Source organism: Agelaius phoeniceus, chromosome 3 (genome assembly GCF_051311805.1).
Source record: "Agelaius phoeniceus isolate bAgePho1 chromosome 3, bAgePho1.hap1, whole genome shotgun sequence".
In the NCBI taxonomy this organism is placed as follows: domain Eukaryota; kingdom Metazoa; phylum Chordata; class Aves; order Passeriformes; family Icteridae; genus Agelaius; species Agelaius phoeniceus.
In genome coordinates, this window is record NC_135267.1 from 7,199,387 (window position 1) to 7,217,788 (window position 18,402).

The 18,402-nt window shown below is 42.1% G+C and overlaps 1 protein-coding gene across 1 annotated transcript in view; it reads right to left on the reverse strand.

Annotated features, from left to right (window-relative positions):
- CRYBG1 (crystallin beta-gamma domain containing 1) overlaps nucleotides 1-4,256 on the reverse strand; it is a 97,952-nt gene extending 93,696 nt beyond the window's left edge. Inside the window, exon 1 of the mRNA XM_077176523.1 lies at nucleotides 3,865-4,256. Within this exon, the coding sequence (XP_077032638.1) occupies nucleotides 3,865-4,196 (332 nt within the window). The 5' untranslated portion in view covers nucleotides 4,197-4,256. The remainder of the gene's footprint in view (nucleotides 1-3,864) is intronic.
- Between the last annotated feature and the right edge of the window lie 14,146 nt (nucleotides 4,257-18,402).

Sequence of the window (18,402 nt, forward strand, 5' to 3'; positions counted from 1 at the left end):
TTCACTCCCCTATTAAAAACATTAAAATACTAAGTCTTTATTCCTAATGTCTTATGCTTACATTACAGATTACTAAGAATTATACATCAAACTGAATTACCCTTGTCCATTTCCACCTCCCGCTAAGTGCAACTAGAACACTTGCAGAAATCTGTATTCAGTCTTACAAAAGAACACAGGTGAATGTTTCCTTTTTCTTTTTTTCAACCAGACAATGCACAAATGTGAAGTTACCCATAAAAAGTACATTGAATTGAGGGTTTGTACTTTACAAAACAGCAAGCTGTATAACAGTTTTCTACATTTTATTCCTGTCAATCAATTGAGCTACTAATAGTCTGTTATTACACACTTTGTTTTTCACAGCATGAAGCATTTGTTCTTTGTCTTTTCCCAAAACATGGTGTCACACATGGGCTGTGAAGCACAGCTCCTTCACCTCTTCTAACACAGAAGTCACAGAAGAGTAACTTAGAGTAAGAACATGGAAGTAGGGAAGAGATACAAGATCTTGGTCTCACTGACACTTCCTGCACTAAAAACAATGTTTCTTCACTTTCTACATATCTCACGGAGGTGCATGTCCCTCCCCAAGATCCCTCCCCAAGATAAGGTATAATTCCACAGTAGGAACTTTCCTTGGATGCAGCCTAATGCTGTTTCCCTCTCATTATTTTTATGCTATTACTGAACCCTTAATATCTTTTATTTCCTTGCCAAATCACCGTAGAATAACAGTCACACAGGTTTCATTGCCCTCACATACTTAGCATGTTGATGAAGGTGAGCTGAGTTCATTTAATCAGGGGAGAGGAAAGTAATAAAAACAAGAAGTGTTGCTGGTGGTAGTGTTTCTAACATGCTCAGCATCAAATATCTGTGTTTCTTCAAACTGAGGAAGTAATAAACAGCAAAAACTTCCTCCTTTTTCACAGTGACTACACTGACACATCTTGGGCAAGAATCTAACTACTGTCATTTTTATGGTAGCCAACTCAGAACTGGACCAAGTAACTTGTCTGGTCTTGACCATCAAGTACAAAAAGCACAAGATTCACAGGGTAGCATACATTGTGAGAAACACTGCTGAACAAACACACCCAAAGATAAACAGTTTTTTTGTCCTCCTCTAGTCAGCTTCCTGCTACAAAGCTAAATTCCAAGCCATCCTCTTCATTTTTAAAGTTGCCATTGGGTGGAGATCATTGAGTGTCCAAACCATGACAGCTGTACGAGGACATGACCTCCAAGACACCAAGTAAAAATTGGTTTCATAATATGATGCAGTTATCTACAGCATGGTGACAACTGTAATTCTTTTTCTTTTCACGGCAACTACTTCTGTTAAGAGGCTCAAACTTGTAGCTGTTATCTGAGGGAAAGAGATTCTACAAGCTTTTGGTAGAAAAAGTAATCAGAGGAGTTCATCTGGCTGCCCTGCCACCCATGAATGCAGGCAGTACAACACAAATTTCATAGAGACAGGAGAATGCATCCTTGTAACTTCAAGTTGAAGGAGCTGGGATGCTTGTTAGGTTTGTATCACAAGATTTTTTTTTATGCCATGCTGGGCACTGCTCTCCCAGATAAATAACTAACAGCAAGGAAAAGTACTGGCTACCTGAAAAAATAACATAAGAGGAGCAAAACAGCTGATGATGAGATAATGATTAAATTGGAGTACCATATAAATAGGTGTCTTCAAACTGACAGCTGTCATGCTTGCCATATGCCAAACCAAAGCTAAAACCAAGGCCACCAATTAAGCATCTCATATCTTCAAATGCATTCCTGTTAACAGGACACTGTATCTGTCCTATACAGTACTCTTGAGACCAAGCATTACAGCCTACCATGGATGCAATAAAAATAAAATACTTCAAACCATATCTTTTGAGAAGTGCTGTCATAATCTTCAACATATTTTTTTAAATGTATTTAGTGGTTTTGGCTGTATACTAAAAGCTTAGCTTGTTCCATTTTTTTTAAGGCAAGGGTGTTAGAAAGCTACACAAACAAGAGAAGTTTGTGCCCTCTGAAGATGACCAACTGCAGTTAAAGATGGTGACATACACGTTCATTTTCATGTACTGAGGCACAAACCCAGCCTGTCATCAATAGCAGAAGGATTGGTTCCCTGACCAAAACTCAAACCCCCCAGAGTTTTGTAACAGCAGTCACAACCCTGTCCTTTCAGGAGACTTGCAATTATTAGACTTCTCTTGTAATTTAGGCACAGAACTTGAAAACAAATGTATGCAGTAAAAACATCCTGGTATCTGGAAAAAAAAAGAACCCACATCGGGATTAAAGACTTATGCCACTTCTCCTACGCCACCATTCATTTGCCCACATCTAAATATTCTATTCAGTTTTGGGCCCCTCAATACAAAATACACTGATAAAAAGAGCACAGGGCCCCAGGATACTGAGGGGCTGAAGATCTTGCCCTGAGGAGTGGCTGAGGAAGCAGGTTCAGCCTAGGGAAGAGATGAGCACAGAGAGAGCCATCACCTGCCTGTCAGTATGCAGGACAGGGTCACCAAGAGCCACAGGGCAATTCAGTAGGGATGGCAGGTGCAGCACAAGCTACAAATGGAAATGTGCTCCAGCCTTCTACCAGAAGAAACTATTTCACACAAGGCAGGAGTAACACAGCTTGGCCAAAGTTGTTGTGCACTCTCTCTTCTTGAAAGATTTCAAAACTCAAGTGGACACAGTCCTGAGAAACTGGGATCTGAACTCAGAGTCAGCCTTGTTCGGGGCTCCCTTCCACCCTGAGCTACCCTGTGATCCCACCCCCTTCTGTTTTATCTGGCCTCTGGAAGGCAAAAGAGGGATCTGCTCCTCCTGCAGCATTGAGCTTGGCCACTCAATAGCATTCTGAAATACATCACTTCCCAGTTTACAAGTTCTGAAAAGCAGACTTCATTTTCTTTCCTAAAAAAATGTAAACATAAGTGACTTTCTTTCCTTTCATAGAAGATTTCGGTGTTTAAAGTCTTCAATAATACATTTCAACATAAAATCCAAACATAATTAGACTATACTTTAGTCAAGTTCTAACTTAAACCTGATGTCTACTTTTCAGCAAGTACTAACACTGTCATACAGAACCACCTTCTAAAACTTACAGATTTCTCAATTTGAAGCAACCACCTGAGAGATCAACAGCTCACAACTTTTTTTTTTCCCCTAATGTAGGCAGCACTGGCATTTTCTCACTGCCTGGCTTGTGATGTTCCGATGTGAGCAGTATTAACCAAACCCTTTCCTGACATAGCCTCAAGTTCACCATATGCCATATGCTACTGTGAATTACCTTCACGTCAGAGGTTTTACTGCTCGGCAACCCCACAGTCTCACTGAGGTTCCTTGTGCTGTGGCTAGAGGCTCTAAACATCCCCCGGGGAATACCTGTGTCCCCAAGAAGCCAGCATGCACTAGATAATCATCACTCATGGGAGACTCGCACCACACTGGGGAGCAATAGCTATGGGGAGCGCTGTAGCAGAGTGTTGTCAAGCCCTTCCCTTTCATCTTCCTCCTCTATCACGTCCAGAAAACGCGAGCACAGAGCAAGCCCACTGCCGTAGAGGAGTCCAAGCCACTCACACACGCCAGGCGCCCTTAGGAGGATGCTTTGGGCCAGGCAGCCTCCCCCTGCTCCGGGCGCAGGCTGTTACTCATTCACACGGGCGCTGCTGTTTGTCAACACGGCTCGGGCGCCGCTCCGCCAGCAGGCTGGGGCGGACGCGGGACGGGAAGGCGGCTGCGGGACACGCTCTTCCCTCCTCGACAGAAAAACCCCTGGCCCCCAGCCGGGCCCCGATTCCCCCCCGCCCGCTCGGGTGTCGCGCTTACCGCGGGGCCGGGCACTCGAGGTGCGGGGCGGGCGGCGGGTTCCAGGCGGGCGCGGCACCGCCGCCCTCCCGGGGATGCTGCTCCTTCTTCTTGGGGCGCCAGTGCGGGAACGCGGGGCGCCGCTTGGGCGCGGCGGCGGCGGAGGGGCGGCGGCGGGGGGCAGCGGCGGCCGCCGGCCCCTCGGGCTCCGAGTCCTCCGACTCGCTGCGGCCGAAGAGGCGCTGGAAGCGGCCGCGCCGCGCCATGCGGGGCTCTGCGGGGCTCTGCGCGGGGATCTCCCGCCGGCAGCGGCAGCGGGGGGAGCGCGGCGCTCTCGGGCTCTCCGCGGGCATGGACGGGGCGGCGGTGGCAGCCGCCCGCCCCGCTGTATGCGTTTAATAAGGCGATTCCCTGCCTGCCTCCCTGCCCACCGCCGGACGCGTCGGTCCCTCCCCGCGGAGCGAGCCGCGCCGCGGCAGGCGGGCGGGCGGGCTCCCCGCCGCTCGCACAGGAAGGGAGCGGCCCACGTGTGATCCGTGCCCAGGTGCGCATTAGGGGCCATTATCTTGTTGTTGTTGTTTTCTGCTAACCCTGAGGTGTGCCCCGCGCCCCGGACACTTGTGCGAGGCGCGGACAAAGAAAGGCTGCGCGCCGCGCCGGGGGCTCCGCATCCTCCCGCGGCCGCCCCCCAGCCCCTCCTCGTTTAAGGCGAAAAACATGAATAAAGAAAGTCAGCTGTACAGCCGAGGGGGTCGGGAGCCAACACACCCCTGACCTCGCAGCGCTGCTTTTTGTCTCGGTGCCCGCCACATTAATTAATTAGCTGCTTATCCCTCTCCCTGGGAATAAATTGGCTCTGCCCGCCCTGCTGGCTCGGTGTCCCGCCGAGGAGGATGAGGAAGGGTTCCCTAGGGAGGCAGAGCCGCTGCCGCGGGAAGGCTCAGGCTCAGACACCTTGCAGCGGAGAGGATCAATGGTGTCCGGTGCTATCGTGACCAGCTCCTGCCAGGACCTGGCCGTCCCATGTGTTCCTCGGTGCTTTTAGGAATCTTCTCTTAACTGACCCTGAGGTCCAGCTTTCCTTAGGAAATGCTGCTGTGCGCTGACGGATACCGTCTGTCCTAAATTGTGTCAACAAACACGCATTCGTCTGATGAAAGGAGCTTTTAGGGCTCTTGTGGTTTTGGTTCTGATTTTTGCTTGTTACTGATGCAACATAGATGTTATAATTCTCTGCTAAAAATACTAAAGATGACATAATAAAAATGTTGGAAGCCTGTATTCTGGAAAAAATTTAAATTCTGCATTATGCAATGGTCATAATCTGCCAATAGCTGACAAACACAACATAAATTAATGGATATAAATTAATGGTGGATTTTCTATGGCAGAAAGAAAAGGAGGTGAGCAAGGCAGGGGAACACAAAATATACAGAAGTTGGCTGAGCAGCTAAGTTTTACCTTCACCACTATTTTACCTCAAGCAATATGTACCCTTGTTTGGGGAGAAGATTCAATTATTTTGACTTGTAATTTATTTGGTTAGTGATTAACTAAACAGATTAACCTAAAAATAAAGTTGTTTTTCCCAAAATTAAGTATGTGTTATGCCAAAATTAGGCAGAACTGGAAAGAAAGATAGTTGTACTCTCAGGAACTGCATAAGGGATTGAGAATAAAAGTCAGTTTCAGTAAAGCAAGCTATATAAGCATGAAAATCGTAGAATCACAAAACACTTTAAATGGGAAGGGACCTCTGAAGGTTGTCTAGTGCAGCCCCCTGCTCAAGCAGAATCAGCAAGAGCAGGCTGTTCAGGACTATATCCATTTGGATTTTAAGTATTTCTGAGGACAGAGACAGGAGACCTGATGGCAGGTAGATGCTGTCCTTTATGGATGGCTAGCAACAAAGCAGAAAGTCCTGCCTGCTATAGCTGGATAGGATTTTTGGACACTGGGTAGACACTGTAAAGATTCAAATAGCTATACCTCTTCTCTTACTTTAGCCTAAAATTATTCCTTTCTATTTCCTTGACTAGATAACCATACATAACCATGGCATTTTCTGACATTCTTCATTTCTGAAGAAGCCAGATAAATACATTACCATGTCTGTGTGCCACATTTCCATTTAAGTGTCAGTTATAATTGGGATTCTGCTGTGCCAGAACAAAGGTAAATTAATTGGTGTTGGTGAACCACTTCCCCTAAACAGCACTGGAGAGAAAGGAGTCTTGGCCACTGCAGTCATGGTGTGTCTTCTCACTGCCACTCTACCCATTAGATACCTTGGGTTGGTAGCAGACCAGGCAGATGAGGGTATGTTCAGCAGAGCTGTGCTACTTCATTCCACGCAAAAGAAAAAAAAAAAAAAGAAGAAGAAAAAAAAAAGTGTTTGGCCTGAAAACATGGAGTTTAAATGACATAGAGAAAAGGGAGAAATGCAAGGCATGCATTTTTTCAAATCCTTTTAGATTATTTTGGCAGGGTCTAGATTAGTATCAGCACCCTAAAGTATCTAGAAAATGTGCAGAGTTCCATAAGTCTCTGGAGAGACACATATAAGAAATGTGCATTCCACATAAGCCTTGAGGTATCCAGAATTTGTGCTTCAGTGCTGACATATCCTAAAAAATCCTGATACACAAAATTCAGTGAAGGGGTTTGGCTGTTTTGGTTCTTTTCCAAACTTTGGCCAAAATTAAAGTCTGGTTGTTAAATATGGCAGTGTCAGAAAAATGAGTGATTTCAATCCAAACAGATCTGTCAAGGCCCTGTACTTTTAGTTGTACCTGTCTTACATAGAAGGTTTGGACCTCAAGTCAGGAAAGGCATTTTTAAGGCCATTAGTTAAGATAGACATTCATAAGAATTAGCCAGTCATTCAGGAAACTTTAAATGATGGTCATGTTTATGTCAGCAGCCAGTTTATGTCAGTTTAATCCAGACACATGCAACAGAACAAGTCAGTCTAGCTTTATCAGAACCAACACAATTTTGCAACAGTTCATAGTACTTCATACCTTAGAAAGGTATTATGCAACAAATTATCCTTCTCCTGTTTGCTATCATTCCAGCATGGTGAAAAAGAAGATGATTGAGTATCTAGATTAGACTTCACCATACTCAATAGTCTTGCTTGACTGCAAACTGTGAAATTTAAAAAACAACCAAAAAACCCCTTAACCTGAAACATTTAAGCTAATATTTGAGTTACAAAGATAATCCAGTAAATACAGGCTCAAAATTTTTGAAGTTGCTATAGAAATCAGCTAACACACAGGTTGAGATAATACTATTAAATCAAATCATTGATTCTCCCTTTTTATTGTTTCAAAACAGAAACAAGCTCTGTTCTAATGTAAAACTATTCCAATATATGGCACAATAGCTCTGAAACAAACAAACCTCCAATATAAAGCCTGTACACAAATTACAGAAAAATATTAATGGATTATCATCAACTCTCTCATCAAATATCTTCTTTTCCAATAAAACAGAGGTGTGAAATCTCCTTCAAAAATGGTGCATGCATGCAAACATTTGAGATTCAGAAAATTCACTGCCAGAATATATAAAGACTGTTTTGGATTTCCACACATTGGAGTTGGTGGTAAAAGAGCAATAAAGTACACAGGGGACAAAATCCTCCCTGTGTCCCACATAAAACACGTAAGTCCCAAACTATGGTCCTGAAATCCCACATTCATTTGACACCTAACCCTGTGGGCACTTAAATTCCAGGGTTGCCTCCCTGTTTGTCTTGAAAATGCCTCAGGTTCTTAGGGATTCACTTCCCCACATGCTCAGAGTTGCCTCAGTCTTCACGGGTGCCTGCTTCTTGCCCAAGTCTGACAAGGAGCTAAAAACTGGGTATGGCTTGGCCTGAATCTGCTGGGACTCCCTGTGGTTGCATATTTGGATCTTAATTAACTCATGCTCTAACAGCAGGCTCCACACAAAATGCCATATTGGCTTCTATTTTTTTCCAGGAGTTCCAGGTGTGATGTAGAAATAGTGATGGAAATGGTAGCCTTAATTTGGGAAAATCCTACCTACAAGATCACATTCTATCTCACAGTCATGTCACCACTAATGTTTGTTTTCTGGCCCAAAAAGGGACTAGAGGTTTCCTGGCCACACCTGAAAAGAGGAGTGAGTCCCATTCCATGCCTTTAAAAAAAAAAAATAAACGGACATAAATTAATGTCCTCAGTAAATTACCAGGTGGGATACACACAGGGTGGGATGTGGGTGATCACCCCTGGGGATTAAAGACAGCCTTGAAAAAGCAACTAAATATTAGGACCAGGAAGAGCCAAGGCTAGGAACTAAATTAGTTCAGGAACATGGCAGCCAGAATTGTAGCAAGAGTAATATGTGGAAAGCCAGGGAAGCAAAGAGACCCTTAAAAAAAATAGCAGAGCAAACCCCTTAAAGGTGAGCAATTCCATGTCCCAGGGAGGACTCGGAAAAATGGCGAGAGCTTGACTGAGAGTGGGACTAAGAAATCTGGAAGCAAGGGGCAGTGATGTGGGCTTCAACCAAGCAGTAAATTTGGAAGTCAAGCTTTTCTGGGATTGCCTTATGTACCTGGTAGGTGGGGCAAGCCATCACCCAGGCTCCAAGGGCAGTCATTATTGGCGTGCCAGTTGCCATGACTTACCCTGCTCTGTCTGGCAGCTGCATGCCTGGATTGCCTGGGGAGACACACAGGGGAGCACACAGGCCCTGGAGCTCAAGTAGATGGAAGCACCTCAGGCTCTGAGGGTATTTTGGAGTGGGAGTGAATTTACATAACCTCATGCTCCGAATTTGATCTTGTACACACTGTGTGATTACTTCAGGCAGCAATTTATATTTCCATGTTGAATGCTTTTGGTCTTATTTTAAGTTGTCTGGTTCCCATCGTGGTTCAATTTGGGATCTTTGGTATTTAGGTTCATCTGTGAGCTAATACCTCTCTTGAAGGCATGCAATGTCCATCTCCTAGGTGCTAATTATTGATCATATAAGTCAAAAATGGATGTGACTCTTAATTTATAGCCCACTTATTCATGAATAGTTCTGCCAAACCCTTTGATACTCTAAGACTTTTATTCTGTAAACTAAGCATTCCACAGCAGATAGGTGGGGATAGAATTTTTTATGGGAAATTAGCATGTTCAATTAATCAATTCAATATTAGCATGGTTTCTTATTATTATTACTTTTGCTGTAACATGCCAAAAATTTATCTGAGCCTTTATCTGAGTTGCTTGTATATTTGCATTGATGAAAAGTGTAATATAGAACTCCCTGCTACTCACACACCTCCTGTCAGCTATTAAAGAAGAGTCCTTCTACCCATCTTTGGGCCTTTAAGGAGTCTTTTGCATTAGAATCCTACAGCTCAAGGGAAGCAAACAAAATAAGTCATGAGTACAATCCGTGGGGTTGTGTAACTTCAGTGCTCACCCATTAGAAGTGTCCCAGAGCGATGCCAAGCTGTAGCACGTGGTCTTTGACTTTAACATGAAATTTTATAGTGCTAACCAGAGCCTTTGTAGGTTTTTTTACAAGTAAACTACTTCTGCATCAGTTACTACCTCCACATAATACTCCCATTGTGATGCTAACAGTGAGAGTGCTCTGTTTGGTTTCAATGCCAGCTAGGTTCAGCCCATAAGTCCAGGCAGATGGCCAAATAGATTTCACTTATGAAATGTTCAGGAGTTCCCAGTGTGGAATATTCCTCTTTTTCTTGCTAATACATCCATTCCAGCAGTTTTCATTCCTTCTCCAATCAGTTGACACGGAAAAAAAAGTCTCCCAGAAAATTTCTTTCAGGGGTTTTCTTCTCTGTTACCTGCCAGGTGCTTTTCTCATTCTGTTAATAACAATCCAATGTTACTTTTCATTAATGATAACTATCTTTCACTGAAGTGCAGTGTCAGTACAAAGCCAAGATAACACCTACAACTCACCTACAAATCACTTAATTCTTGCTCTGAGTATCCAATTTTGTTCTTTTACCCACTTGTAAAAGATGAATGTTTCCTCTGTGCATTTTTCAACTTACAGTTTCTTGAAAGCTTTTAGTCTTTGGACTTACCAGTTTGCATAAAGAGTTAAAGATTTTGAGTCTGGTCTCAAGCTGAGCACTAATATCTGTAAAATGCTTTATGTGTGCTATGTCAGGGTTGGTTCAATATGGTGTTTATTTGGCATCTGAAGTTGTTCAGTAAGTATTTTTTCCCTCCTCAAAGCTCTAAGAGGGGAAGATAAAATAGCTGTGAGAAAACAGGCTATACAACTAGTCTGAAACAAATTGTGTGGATGCTACTCAGAGGAGAAAACATTCCACATTGTGGCTACTTTTTTTTCTTTCCCATCTTAGTGGGAAAGGAGGAAGGAGGTGGGACATGCTGCTCCTCATGGGAGCAGAATGCCACTGATAGGCAGCATCATCAATGCCACTCTGTGCATCAGGGGCTCCAGCCTCCTCTGGAGTTTAAAAGAAAAAAAAAAGTGAATTCTAGCACTCAGTTCTCCTGTAGTCACAATTTAAATGTATACTAGTAAGACCATAAATTAATTCAATTAGAAAAACACCACAAATTAACATAACAATGAGGCATTAGGAATATAGTACTGACAAATGTTAATTTACTGCTTAATATCAAGATGTGCTTATGTTTTCCTGAGCAGATATAGCTTGGCTGAAATGTATTTATTTCCAGGCTAATATTTTATGGTTCTGTTTCTCTTGCTTTCCAGTTTTGCACTGGTTAGTGTGCATAGTACTGCTACACTTTCATGCTTGGCCAAAAGCAAAGCTATAGGTCATGTTCTTCTCTGGTCTCAATTTTTGATTATTATCTAGGTTGAAATTAATTTGTCACCTTAAAGAATGATTTTTAATTTGACTAAATCAGCAATGTCATTCTATTATATTTTCATGGAGATCTATCAGCTAGCATGGCTTAAGTTAGGATAGGATCTTTCTCTTTTAATTTTTAAGAAGGAAGGTAGAAACTACCAGGGAATTTAAAATTAATTACTTCATAAAGATTCTAGGTATATTACTAATCAATAGCCCTGAAAATTAGATACATAATTACCATTTATGTATTATTGCTCATACTGACTAACAGATGAGCTTAGAAATGGACAAGGATGAAGGAAGGTAGGTCCCTCTCTGTCTTCAGCAATTTACAGTCTAGAGCCAATGTGCTAAAGAATGAAATGTAAGCACAGCTGATTAAATTGCTATGGAAGATGAGCATCCAACAGCTATCCAGTCTTCTGTAACCTAGCTGGGTGCTAAAGAATCTGCAATTAAATATTAAGCTGACCAGATGTAATTAAAAGCATAACTGTTCTTATGTATCTGCAGATAATACAGGAGCACTACTAGGAAATTGAAACTGTTCATAGTTGTGTTTACCAGTCACTTCTTCCTCCGGGATATTACTCAGGGTCTATAATACAGATCCTTGAACACCATCAGCCTCTGTGCAGCATCAGCTCTGCCCTCTTTCCAGATGAATATAAACCTTGCACTGTCCTGTGAAAAGTTATCCAAAGAGGAGGTGTTGAAACTGCCTGATGAAACAAACCAGTTATTGTGAGTCCTGGGGAGGAGAAGCACGAAGTAGTAGAGCTGTTCATCAGCATTTGCTTTTCCCAGGATAACCAGTTGTGATTACAGAGAATAAGGATGTAATATTTAAAACAAACACAGAGAGTGACTGTGAGAATGTGGGTCAGTGAATTTCTACTATTAATAAACAATAATTAGGGAGTTATCTAGCAGCTGTTCCACAAAAAGATAGATGAGGGAGAATGCGTAAGCTAAGCTAAGTCCTTATAAACATGCCCTTCCCAATAAGTTATCAAGGCAATTACACTATTATGGGTTCAGGAAAAAAAAGATGAACAAAAAGAGTAAGAGTAATCAATATGAGATGAAACAAGGAATGGACTTACTTAAACTTCTCTAATAAGATTATTCTTATTGAAGCTATTTCCTTCTCTAGGGGCCAGAGGGCCCATCTGCAGGTCAGAGCTGCTGTCAGGAAGCTGATTACTTGTCCTGGGCCCTGGTGCAGGGCACCACAGAAGGACCAAGAATGCCTTTGGATTATTGCTGCCTTTTCACTGTTACTGTGTACTTCTTACCCACCTGGACACAAGTGTTGCTGCCAGAAGAGAACTTGAGCAGATCACGGGTAACTGCAGTGCTCTGAGCTGTGGTAAAGAGACAAGGTGGTGTTTCTCTTTCCCCCTACCATGAAGGACATGGGCTTAATAGGAGAGGATGTATTATGCAGATCAAAGCCAGTGTAGCTGGTGTCACAGGGAGAGCCTTTGGCTTCTATGTCCATGGATTATTTTCTGGGAGTGAGGACTGGTGGGAAGTGATGGCAACAGCATAAGAAAGAAAGGCAAGAGCACCTTTCCCAATAGTCTTGCTGTTGAGAAAGGCAGGCTCATCAAAGTATGCAGATCAAAGCCTAAAGAGAAGTGGGAAAACAGGTTCAATTTAAGATGCTGAGGGAAGCAAGGAAGGTACATGGCAAAACCCTGAAGTTCAGGGGAGTGGACTTCAGCTTGGTCAGGCAGTGGGTCAGCAGGAATCACTGGGGAAACAAGAAAGAAAAAAAAGCTGGTCTTCAAATCAAATCTCCTTGAAGCACTATAATGGCCCATTGTGATTGCACAAGAAGATGGGAAGATACAGAGGGAAGATTGGCTGAAGAGGAAAGTTCTAGTTGAGCTTAGACATAGAAAGGGGGTTACCAGGAATCTAGCAGCAGCACTCAGGCATTCAAGAGTCAAATTAGGAAAGCCACACAGCTGGGGTCAAAACCACCAAGGAACACAGAGGACAACAAGAAGATCTTCTACAGATAAGCAGCCCTGAAAGAAAGATGAAGAAGAATGTAAACTTTCTGCTATATAGTGCAGGCAAGATGCAAAGGATGTAGTGACAAATTGCATAGAAAAGACTGGAGTACTTAATAGAAAAGTACTGGAGTACTTGTTTGCCTTGTTTCTTACTGCCAAGGTCACGTCTCTGAGCCTAGTAGAAAAATTGTGGGGATTGAGGCACTAGCCATCCTACAAGAAGGTTAAATTAGGAATAAATTAAGTATTTCTGGACATAAGCAAGATGCATTCATAGAGGTTGAGACAGCTGATGTGTTTGTGAGGCTCCTCTTTGTAATTCTTGAAAGGCTGTGACAACTGGGGGAACTCCCTAGTTGCTGGTAAAAGACAAGTGTTACATCAATATATTTTTTTTTAATCAAGAAGGAAGGTCTACAGCATGGTCAGCTCCTGGGAAAATGAAGGAACAAGTCCTCCACATTTTAGACACATGAAGGACAGAATGATGACTGGAATCAGCCAGCAGAGATTTATCAAAGTTAAATCATCCTTGACCAACCTGATTGCCTTCTATGATGAAACAGCTGGCTCCATGGATGAAAAGAGAGTAACAGATGTAGCTTATCTGAAGCAAGACTTTCAACACTGTCTTTTGTAGTGTACTGGTAGCTAAACTGAGGAGATGTGGACTGGATGAGTAGACTGCAAGGGTAGTGAAAAACAGGCTGGACTGCCAGGATCAGAGAGTAGTGGTTAATAATTCAGAGTGTATTGGGTTTTTGTGACAAGGTTTTGGTAGCAGAGGGGCTACAGTGTTCTTCTCTGGGAAGGTGCTGTAAACTTCCCCCATGTCCTACAGAGCCAACACCAGCCAGCTCCAAGATGGACACACCGCTGGCCAAGATCAAGCCTATCAGCAATGGTGATAGCAGATTTAAGAAGGGGAAAAAACACTGCAGAAACAGCAGCAGAGAGAATGTGTGAGAGCAACAGCCCTGCAGACACCAAGGTCAGTGCAGAAGGAGGGGGAGAAGGTGCTCCAGGTGCCAGAGCAGAGATTCCCCCACAGCCCGTGGTGCAGACCATGGTGAGACAGAATGTCCCCCTGCAGCCCATGGAGGTCCATGGTGGAGCAGATATCCCCACCTGCAGCCCCTGCAGGAGCCTATGCCAGGAGGACGCCCAACGGAGATTGTGGCTTGTGGTAAACCTACATTGGAGCAGGCTCCTGACAAGGCCTGTGGTGCCATGGAGAGGAGTCCATGCTGGAGCAGATTTCTGACAGGGCCTGTGGTCCCATGGAGAAGAGTCCATGCTGGAGCAGGCTCCTGACAAGGCCTGTGGTCCCATGGAGAGGAGTCCATGCTGGAGCAGGTTTCTGACAGGACCTGTGGTCCCATGGAGAGGAGTCCATGCTGGAGTAGGTTTCTGACAGGACCTGTGGTGCCATGGAGAGGAGTCCATGCTGGAGCAGGTTTCTGACAGGACCTGTGGTGCCATGGAGAGGAGTCCATGCTGGAGCAGGAATGCTGGCAGACTTGTTACCCTGTAGCAGACCCATGATGGAGCAACCTATTCCTGAAGGGCTGCCCCCCATGGAAGGAACCCAGGCAGGAGCAGTTCATGGTAACTAGTGAGCGATCTCTCCCTGTCCTTATGTTGACCCATGACCTTTTCTTTACATTCTCTCCCTCTCCAGCTGAGGAGGGGAGTGACAGAGTGGCTTTGGTAGGAACCTGGCATCCACCCACAGTCAACCCATCAGAATGCCACGAAACACGTTTATTTATCATTGAACTGGACAAGGAGCTGGAACACACATTTGTTTGGGTTTTGGGTGATACAAACTAGGCAGGGTGGAGTGATTGATATGCTGAAGGACTGAGCTGTTATTCACAGCAATCTCAGCAAACAAGAGGATGCAAGAATCATGGAGTTCAAGAGAGGCAAATTCAAACTCCTTTGTAAGCAAGGAAATCAGGCATACACTGGGCTATGTTAGACACATAGCCAGCAGCTCCAGGGAAGTGATTTCCAACTCAGCTCCATCAGCACTGATGAGGCCACTGGTAATTATACTTCTCATGGGATAAGATAGACTTTAGAATTTTTACTTTTTTTCACCATCAACTCAAACACCCATTCTCTTATTTTACATGCATCTTATTCTTACTTTTTCCCTGAGAAATCAGTAATTTAATTGCTAACTCATATAACAAATGTTGTTCAAATACAACCAAGAGGAAAACCAGAAAAACTTTCATCCAATATTGATTTTAAATCTACAGAAAGGTCTTTGTAGGTTTAAATCTCCATAACAGCGGATAAACAAAGATATATCAGAGCTTTGGAACTGGAGTTATTGACACTTCAGTACTACAAAATTATCAAAGTGAATTTTGAATCACTAAGAAAAAATTTTCCCTGGGTAAAACTACTGAAGACCATCCAGTCATATTAAAAAAAAAAAAAACAACAAACTTTATCTGCAATAGAGAAATCCAGTGTTTTATTACAAATCATATTTCTTTTCAGAAATCTAAGGAAAAAACTGGTCTATGTCAGATGTAATAAGACACATGTGTTTAGTGAGAATAGAAAATTACTTTTCTGAAGTCTTGATGACTTGGATGGGTAAAAAATATCTGGCTGTTGTCTTTGTGTCACACTTGGCACTGCATTTATCCATGAAGCTGTATGATATTTGGTACTTTATTGCAAGAGTAAGTCAGGTTTCATAATAGAGCCAATAGACCAGGTTGTAACGAGTCTAACTCAGATGCTTGGAACCATGCAGTGTAATACAGAAAAGGAATGAAGTCCTTATTGAAATGATTTTGATATAGAGCTGTACAGCAAGAAGTGTTCTTACCAAGGTATAAAAGATTACTTGTCAACAAGCAGCAGTTAATTCTGGTTTAATTTCTGGGAGTTCCCAAGTGCTGGGTGACACATGGGTGCTTAGTGTCTTCTTGTACTGAGGGCTGGACTGCCCACGTCTCAGCAGTTGACATTTCAATGGTATTAACAAGGTAGGTTATTGGTGAAACCTCTTCTTGCCTAAAAGTAAACAACCTAAAGGCTGTTCCATTTTCCAAATAGCACAGGGTTATTGTATTATCTTCCTTCTACTTTTGTGTTACTTTCTGGCTGTGCTGTGATTCAGCACTAAGTTAGTACTGATCCTTGGTCATAAATGACTAAATTTATGTATCAAACATAGATGGAGCCAAACCTGTCTCTATTCTGAGATAGTACTGACAAAGCCATTAACCTTTTTGTCAGTACTCCCAACAGAAAAAACAGATGTGTCAGGAATCATCATCCTACCACCTTTTGAATTCCCCTCTATGATAATAGAGAATAGTTGACAGAATAGGTATTACTTAGTTAACATGCAGAAGGGTAAAAATGGAGCACCTTCTCCCCCTCCTTCTGCACTGACCTTGGTGTCTGCAGGGCTGTTGCTCTCACATATTCTCTCTGCTGCTGTTTCTGCAGTGTTTTTTCCCCTTCTTAAATCTGTTACTTAGTTAACATGCAGAAAGGTAAAAAACCAGCCCATTGTTCACTTAGCCCACTAAACCATGGGCTAAGTGAACAATGGGCTGTTGGCATTTTCAATATTTTAAAAAAGAAAGCTTATGATCTAATCTATGTCCATAAGAAATCTCCACATGTACATACTGTGAAATTTTAAAAGGTGGTATTTCCCTTCCTCCTCACTAAGATGTCTTCATGAATCTACAATGAAGTAGCAAAAGCAAGAAATTTTATTCAAGATAATAAGTGGCAGACCTAGAACTAGGATTTCCTAATGTCCAGTCACTTGGTTTAGTAGTAAAAGATTTTTTTTGATAGTCTGAAATATGATTTAGGAATTTTAATTTTGAACTAAAATAGTAAATGGGGATTGGAGCTAGATTATCTTCAAGGTCCCTTTCCAGTGCAAATAATTCTGTGATTCTATGAAATCAGCAAAGTAGAAAAGACTTAACAACTGTGAGGGAAAGCTAAGACAGTTGTCAGCATACCTCAGTTATTTAGACAAGAAAGAGTTTAAAACCAGTCTAGAATATTTACAAATACATTTGTTCTTATAGAAGACAAATATTAGTAAGTGAGGAGAGCGTGAAAGAAGAATTACATCCAGATAAGAGTGATTTTTTTTTTGCTTTCACAAACTTAAAAATTAAAATTGTATCTGGAAAACATTAAGTGTCATCTTGTAATATTTCCAGGAAGTTGTCAGATGAATGAATCAGCTTCTCGTGTAATTAATCAAATTAACTCAACTCTTCACTGGGAGTAGGCAACCATGAACTATTTAGCTAGATATAAATAGCAGCTTTATGAGTTTCATTTGACTCTAAGTCACTGTTGCATATTAAAAGGTGTACATTAAGGATTCTCACAATCTGGTTTTGTTTACACACTCAAAAGACAATAGCTAGAAAATTAAAGTATGTTTTGCTTTCTACTGAAAATGGTTAGGGAACTGAAGGGGAAAAAATAGTGATTGCTGATCATTTGCTAATAAAACAACACTGGAACAGGTAAAGTTTCACATATCTGTGTGTTTTGTCAATCATTTAATGGAATCTGGGCTTTACAGACTGTGGAGCCAGGACTCAATAAATGGAATATTTTCTCCACCTGCCAAGGGTATTTGTTATACATCCATTTATGTATAACTTCCATAAGTAGATACATTACATACTTACAAACTATCCTTACTTTGTGGTATGTTAGGTGACATAAAATATCAATTCTATAAAAGCAGCATTAAATTCATTCCATGTCATGGAAGCAATGAATATCAGTAATCCCACTACCAGCAAAATGCAGAGGGAAATATTATTTCATGTTTTATTTCAGGTCACTTTACAGCAATCAAATGGTGGCATGATTTGCCTTTACCAATATGTTCTAACTTTGTAGTTACTCCCACTTTGAGAAGGGGTGCTGGCCTGGATGTCAGGGAAGAACTCCAGAGGTCCCTTCCAATGTAAATTATACACTGATTCTGCTTACAAATCTTCATCTGCACTACCATTACACAAAAACATAACTGCCCACAAATATGTAAACCATCTGTTCCATTTATCTTATTTTTATTAGAACTAATGCATCTTTAATTATAATCTTGTTCGTTACAAGCATCTTCACATTCCATGTGCACTCAATAACAGGTATTTTGATTCAGCTGCCATTAGGCAATGACTCATTGTGTGTTGTCTCCTGATGACGTTTAAAATGAGGGAATACTGCTTGAGGATCTTTGGAATTGGAAATATGTTTGTTGAGCTCTTCCCCTTCCAATTTAGACCAGTCCACTGTGCCGAGTGACAGTGCAAATTAGATAGCAATGTGGAAAACAGTGTGTGAAAGAGGTAATTCTCTTTTTATTGTGCTTATTTTGACATTACATCCTAGCAGTTATTTTTAATGTTGGATTTGGATTCTTTATTTATAGTCACAATAACAGCAAAGCTAGCATTCACTTCAGGTGTAGTTTATTTGTTCAGTAGTCACATTATATCTCATCTCCAACCAACCAGCAGAGCCTCATTCACCTACAGAATTATTGTCTTCAAAATCTCACATGGGCAATGTACCTTGCTGTATCTGTGGCTGGCAACTACACCAGCACAATGTTTAAATAGGAAGATAATTTAAGTAGCA